The sequence below is a fragment of the Sebastes umbrosus genome, chromosome 14, assembly GCF_015220745.1.
Source record: "Sebastes umbrosus isolate fSebUmb1 chromosome 14, fSebUmb1.pri, whole genome shotgun sequence".
NCBI lineage: Eukaryota > Metazoa > Chordata > Actinopteri > Perciformes > Sebastidae > Sebastes > Sebastes umbrosus.
This window is the reverse complement of record NC_051282.1, coordinates 19,944,084-19,951,433: the sequence shown is the minus strand read 5'-3', so window position 1 is coordinate 19,951,433 and position 7,350 is coordinate 19,944,084. Positions and strand designations below refer to the sequence as shown.

At 43.3% G+C, this 7,350-nt stretch overlaps 1 protein-coding gene across 10 annotated transcripts in view; it reads right to left on the bottom strand.

Moving 5' to 3' along the window:
* Positions 1-640: 640 nt before the first annotated feature.
* Positions 641-7,350, bottom strand: part of si:ch211-278a6.1 (SRC kinase signaling inhibitor 1) — a 136,522-nt gene continuing 129,812 nt past the window's right edge. For 8 of the 10 annotated variants that reach the window (XM_037793210.1, XM_037793212.1, XM_037793213.1 and 5 more), the window contains one exon: positions 641-2,570. In XM_037793210.1, the coding sequence (XP_037649138.1) occupies positions 2,085-2,570 (486 nt within the window). In that variant the 3' untranslated portion in view covers positions 641-2,084. Of the gene's footprint in view, positions 2,898-7,350 lie in introns of all 10 variants that reach the window. The other 2 variants (XM_037793216.1, XM_037793217.1) reach the window with 2 other exon arrangements.

Below are 7,350 nucleotides of genomic sequence, written 5' to 3'. Positions count from 1 at the left end.
ACATCGGCGCCACTGAATTCTGAAACCCGTTATTTCCAATGGCTTGTGCAACGCCACGGCGGATTTGCTGTGATGCGGTGCGGTGCGGCGAGCGCAGCTCAAACCATGCAGCGGTGTCGCAAGCAGCTCTACTCCACCAGGAAACGACTTTTGGTGTAGCTCTATCTTCGTCCAGGTAGAAACAGTAGGGCTTAGTTATACAAGCTTAGGTTGAGATAAAAAGGAAAAAAAGGGGTGAAAAATAAAATAAATAATCAGGAGGATTGTGACCTGTGAGGAATCCGAGAGAGGGCAATGAAATATGGGAGTCTCCTGGGAAAATCGGGAGGGTTGGCAAGTATGATCTAACGTACAGTATTTTAAATATTTTTTCTTCCTTTGAGGAACATTTGTAGCTTTGTGCTCGTCATATCGAAGGTCAAAATTAGAGGAAAGGGTCAAGTGTTTGAGTAAACTGTGCTTTCTTTATATTTCTATATTCTTATCTCAGGGTCAAGCTGTATCTGAAGTCTCTAGATATGTGCGGATTAACTTTCTTTATCCTTCAAACACTGCTCAGGAGTTGAAACAGTGTCATGCGAGGAATTCGCTGCAGTGAAAGATACATTTTGTTCTTGTTCAGAGAAGGTTTTATGTTTTACAATAAAACCTGCAAATTGCTGAAAACTTTGAAAGCTGCTTCCCATCAGATTAACCTTGAAGTCCCAAAGAAACCACTTGATCTCTGTAGATCTGTCTCCTTAAAGGGTGAAATCGTGTTCTGGTCCATGTGGCATATTTTACCAGAGTGCTGAATATCAGTCGTGCAACAGATGCGACTTAAAAACGAATCGTCACACAAGATTTGCTGAAACAAAAGAACTAGTGTGCTTCTGCAAACAGCTTGGCTTTACAAGTGCAGAATGTGTGACAGATTGTGTGTAATATTCATCACCGTGTGTGTGTGTGTGCTTGAGTCTTTGGGAAGGTTTGTGATGTCAGGTGCTGAAATGCCGGAGCAACCTGTAAGACGCTACTGCGGAAACATCCTGATTGTCATAATTAACTACACATATACAGAAATTCAACATGTCTATACAATTCGCATTCTTCCCTCCTGTAACTGTACCTCCTGGTTCTATTTTTAGATAGAAATGTGCTGTTATAAGACTGCTCCCTACAATGTGCTTTTGTGAATACATGTCTTTTTTTTTAAAAATTTCCTATAATTAGTCCTAATTTTCAGTTGAAGGATTTCATTCTGTAGGGATGCATGTAAATATTCAAACAGTGTGACAAAGTGAAATCAAAGTCAGACAGAGGAATGTACACTTGAAGCGCAGGTCAAAGGTCAGGGGAGTGATCATGTAAACTCTTTACACACAGTGTGTACAAACGGAGGGGAAAATATAGCACCAGTTCAGAGTTTAAAACATGGGTGATGCAAGAGAAGCCACAAATGCCCTTTTAACACAAAACAGTTCGAAATCATCACCTTGGATCTACTTTTGATTTTTTTGTTGTTTTCGGAGCACATTCTGCCAGGTGATGAAGTGAGAGCAATATTATCCCGAACACACACAACTACTGGACTTACTTGGTGATTATTGCAGCTCTATTTTCTATGATAAAAGTCACAGTCTAGAAATGATGTCTACTCCACTAAAAACCCCATTGAGTGAGGGTTTATATGAGACTGCTACTGTCAGTAAATCCATCCAGACCACATCAGCTTTACAGCAGGCAGCTGGTAGGAGGGGAGGCCCGTTTGTGCACTCGCTAGCTGGCAAACTGGCAGTATGACTGCGTGGGAGAACTGCAGAGGAATGATGGAACCAGATCAGAGTAGGAAACCGGTCCAAGAAGAAGATTGTGACTCCATTTACAGTACAAACGGAAATATGGAGACTCTGCATACTGGAGTGAGGCCAAATGTAGAGAGGATGAAAAAGCCAAAAAAGTCCTGAAAGAAAATAGGACACCAAACAACGCTGGAACTTCCCATAATGTAGTTGTTTCCTCTTTATGGTTCATGATGGTGCTTGAATTCCCCCACGTCCTCCTCCTCCTCTTCATTACCGAGAGTCACCCGGGGGGCGAGGTCCTCATTCATCGCTGCCACCCTCCTTGCAGCTGTTGAGGCTGGAGCTACAACCGCTGGGCTTGGGAACTACAGAGGAGAGGGTGAGGGAGCTCAAAGGGGTGGGAGAGGAGGGAGACAGGGAAGGAGTCGGGGTGGTGGGTGAGGAAGAAGAGGAAGGGGAGGAAGCAGTGGGAGTTGGAGGGGAGGACCGGCTGCTGGGCAGGGGCAAGGAGGAGGCTCGCTGCTCACGCAGAAGGCGGCGATGATGGAGGGTGGAGGAGAGGAGCAGGGCCTCGGCGCTCAGGCCGGAAGCAGACAGGCTGGCCAGCAGGGCCTTCGCTTGGCTGGCGGAGGGTGTCATGGAGGGCTTTGCTCCCTCCTGCGGGTACTTCCTCAGGCCAGGGGCGAACGTTGCTGCAGGAGAGGGCATTCGGCCTGACAAAATTCCCGTTTTGATACCAGAGAGGTATGGCTCAATACTGCCACTGGTGCTGTTGGTCCCAAAGGCCTTCAGGTAGAGCGGGAAGGGGTAATGGAGGTTTTCAGGGATCAAAGGGAAAATCATGAAAAATTAAAGTCTTAAAATTGGCCGGGCACAGTCCCCTGCAGCACCTTCCCTTACCATTACAGTCAAACATGCCCGTGCATGCATGCTTGCACACACACACACTTCCACAAACGCACACAGATTGGGATTCAGTGTAGATTGTGGAGTAAACACTGGTGAAAGAAGCTGATAAAGTAAAGGGGGCAGATGGATGTGTGTAGCTCTCTAGTCAGGTGAACAGGAGGAGAAGGAAGCTAAAGAGGCTGGACACGGACAGGTCGCTCACTGCTGCAGGGTCACAGGTACAGAAGGTGGGCAGGACCGGGGGGGGTGCAGGGCGGCACGGGTTCACACGGGTGGGTGAGGTTGACCGGAGGTTGATCAGAAGAGGCGTGTAGTGGAGTGGTGAGGGTTGGGAGGGTGAGGGACAGGTGAGAACAGAACAAGAGACAAACACAGGAGATCGTTATTCAGGTTGATATCAGCATGTGTGGTGCAAGCCGCCATGAGACAGGCTACACATGATGACCAAACCACTGATAAACACACCTTTTGTCATATAGGGTACAACACTGAGTGACAAAGTAAATCACACTGGTGTTGACCACCTTTATTTTGACACGTTTTAATGATTTTTACTCATTAAAAAATGCAAAATACTCTGATGGACAGGTAGCATCACACATAGGCCCAATTCTAAACACCCTCTCCCTACCCACTTCCACTCCGTTTGCGTGTTCACGTGGAGGGTCCGCCATATTAAGTGCCATCCCAAACCAATCAGCAGGGAGTGGAAGTGGGTTATAAAACCCTCCAACGAGTCTACATCGATGCCGACTTAACCAGCTGCCCTTACTGATGACGCGCAACGCCGTTTTGTGTTCGTCATGGAAAACGCTCCAATGTCAGTTCTTGCGACTTCCGGTACAAACATTTACTCATAAACTGCTCAAACTAAGATAGACATTTAATTTATTCTACTTTATTGTCTAAAGATGTTAACAACTCAAAGTAAATACATTATATTTAGGATCAAATATACTCCTGTCTAGTCTAGAAAACGGAAGACATGTTCATTTGATTGTAGTGTTGTATATTCATATATATATTTATTTATTACACGCCTGTGTTGAATACTCGATTCTGATTGGTCAATCACGGCGTTCTACAGTCTGTAGTTTCTGTATAACAGACTGTTGCTATGTATAGCAGACCGTTGCTATGGGCGCAGCTCGCTCTCTCTCTCTCTCTCTCTCTCTCTCTACATATATAGAGAGATATCATTATATAAGATAAATAATCTATCTTCAACTGTGCAATACTGACTTAACAGTAGGATACAATAATTTAGTGCAATAATTCCGCTGTGCAATAATCTGGTTTACTCTGGCATTAACACTGCATTTATTTATATAGTGCATTTAAACTAATATTCTTCAATATTTATACTATATTCTTGCATTTTTATTTATGCATGCATTTATATTATTTGCATAAATCCTATTTTTCAGCATTATTATTTGCACTGTTGTTATACATGTTTTTTATTTATATTTTCTTATTATTTTCTATTTATATAAAATACCCTCCACCTTAAAGAAGGGTGCTTCATTGAGCTGCGAGTGTGACTACAATCAGAGTTCACTCCACCACGCAGTGGGAGGGTGTAGGGACCAGAGTGGAATTGGGCCGTACATGTAATGCTGGGATGAGTCAGTAGATGGCACTGTTCCAATAGTATGAAACTTGTGGGTAACACATTTGTCACAACATGTATTTGTGTCTCTTTTGCAAGTGGAGCTAAGGTGAATGCATCTGACAGAAACAGTTTGTAAGTTTTATCTGCAGGACGCAGATTGAGCGAAATACACCAGAGTATGAGAATGACAGGGCTGAGATAAGAGCGAGAAAGAGTAAACCATGCTTTTTATTGTACACCAATTACACTTTAAGGAAGCTTTATTTACACTTTTCATAAGAAGCAACAGGAGGAGAGTTTTTGCAGTGGCTCTAAAAATGTTAAAAGGTGTTTGTTCAGGGATTATGTGTATGAAAGGAGAGCAGGTGTGCTAGTCTAGACTGCACTGCTGGGAGGCTTTCACCTGCTCTGTTGCAGTTCCAGAGCCTGTGCTGCCAACCGTCTCCAGAGAGCGGGGCTGTTCCTTCTGCTTGAGGAACTCCTCTCAAGCCTGGCCGACACATTTATTCTGGTCTGTGAGCGCGGCAGAGTAGACGCCTTCATCTCACGCACACCAGAGCTGCCTGTCTGCCAAACGACAGCCTCCCCGGACAGGTCTTCCCAGCCTCCACCTCATTCCCGGTACCTTTAACTGGCCCGTTTTACCGCCACAAGTAATAAGAGGTCAAATGGGAAATAGAAATAGTGTTTTGCGGTGTGAAAGTGATTCACATTGTCACGCCCTCCTTGATCTGTGCCAAGGCAAACGGGGAGAAATTGTGGCTTTGAACTGTCTGTCCTTATCCAGCACATTGATTCGAAGGATCCTCATTCCTATCTGAGTAAAGCTTCAGTGAACAGGCAGCCCGAAAACAGCGACACAGAGCATCATCAGAAAGGCTCTGTTAAATTTAACATCCACAATTAACACAAACAGATAACATCAGAGCCTAAACGAACAAAAGAACCTGATGCTCTGCAAAAAACCTGAGCATTAAAGGGACAGTTTGTGTGTTTTGAAGTGGGATTGTATGAGGTACTTATCCATAGGCAGGGTATTACCTACAGTAGATGACGGTCGGCATGCCCCCAGTGCGGAGAAACCGACAGGAGTTACCGCAGGGAAGCAAAGCAACGTACTGCTCTGGACGGGGCCAGCAGCAAAACATATTTTAGCCACCTAATCAATATCAGTCTAAGTGTACGCTATATGTAGAATATTTTCACTACTCTACCTTGCCCTCAGACAGCCCCTTCCGACGGGGAACTGAAGTCGTTATCTATGCTGTCTTCAAACCTATCAAGCCACTAGACTCCTTTGACAAAAACAGTAATTTTACCTCCCACAACATTGGAGTTGCTGATATACCGCTGCCTCGATATGTTAGTTAGTTGGTGTTATTGTCTGACTTTGGTGTTTTAAAGGGTTAGTTGGGATTCACCAAAGTCACACAATAACACAAACAAACTAACCGATCGAGGGAGTCTGGTGGCTTTGAAGAGAGCATAGATGGATATAATGGTTTCAATTCCCCGTCGACCGTCATCTACTGTAGGTAATACACCTATGGACAAGTACCTCATACAACCCCACTTCAAAACATCCGAACTATCCCTTTAATGCTCCTTTTTCGCTCCAGTGATAAAGTATATTTGATCATGATTGGCCGTCCCAGGTGCTAAAACTAAAGCTGTTATCCTAAAATTATCATTAGCTGAATGGCACAATGTCAATTCAGCTGGCATATTTTATCATAAAAAACTGAATAACTTAAAATTGGTAATGCTACACACAGGACCAACATAAAACCAAAAAGTGGTGCCAGTGCATCTTGTTTTAGCTGATTGCAGATGGTACAGACAGCGACGTCTTAAAATGTTTAACCGTCCCTCCAGCTGGCTTTCATGACATGTTAATGTGCACCAGCTGCCTTTCATCTCAACTGGTGGGAAATGTCATTGTCGTTGTGTGGTTAATACTAAAGGTATTTATAAATTTAGATCTATTAGCTGGGGGTTGGAACCACTTAGATACTCTGAAGTGGTGTGCTCATTCCTTGAGATCAAAATGCCCTAGAAATGTCACTAATCATTTGACCAGAGGAAACAAAAGAGAAGACACCAATGGGAGCTGGAAGTAGGGTAAAAGTTTGGGTCACATTTAGGGAATTATGTCCAGGAAAGTTTTAAGAGAAGAGACACTTTTACCTTCATGTGTGGGCCGAGCAGAGAGGTCACCCACGGAGGGCATGTCTGATTGTTAGAACAACAGTATCAGTCAAAAGCGTGATCAGCAGGTGGGAGTTTGAGGGAGAAATGAGGGTGACGGGAAGCACTGTGGTGGCTTACCTCAAATAGGGATCATTTGTAAACAATGGTGTGTAATTCTTCGTTACAGTATTTAAGTATTTTGTGAGTATCTGTACTTTAATTGAGTTTTTATATTCCTGTCAACTTTCACTTTTACCCCACTACTTTTTCAAAATAAAATGTATACTTTTACTCCGATACATTTCTCCTAAGCATCTTCGTTACTCTTTACTATTGCAAGCAAGCAGGTTTGGCAAATCTGGTCCTAGCTTGCAAGTTACATCATTCAATTCGACTAAAGTAATTTTCTGGTTAGATATATATCTGTACTTTTACTAAAGTGTGGCTTTCAGGTACTTCATCCACCACTGGTTCTAGGCTGCAGCTCAATAAATAGGCATAAATATGTGGATCCCAGAAATACAGATGCTGATGACTGTGACTGTTGTGACACATTCTGCACAAATATATTCTTCAAAAATAACTTTTTAGTTGTGAAAAAGTAGCAGAATGCTCATATTTTATATTTTATAATTAGGATTTCTCTTCAAAAAGATCACGAGCACAATGTCAGTGACAAGTTAAAAAAACACCAGGTGAAGTGAACATAGAGTCGGCAAAAGTTCTTAATTAGCTCTTAAAAGCTGTATGCAAATGAGGCAGCCGCCTTGATAATTTGATGAGATGAGCTGCAGATAATCAGTGTGTTTCTCCAGCATAGTCCATGCTCAGCTGTTTCATTATACTGAATTT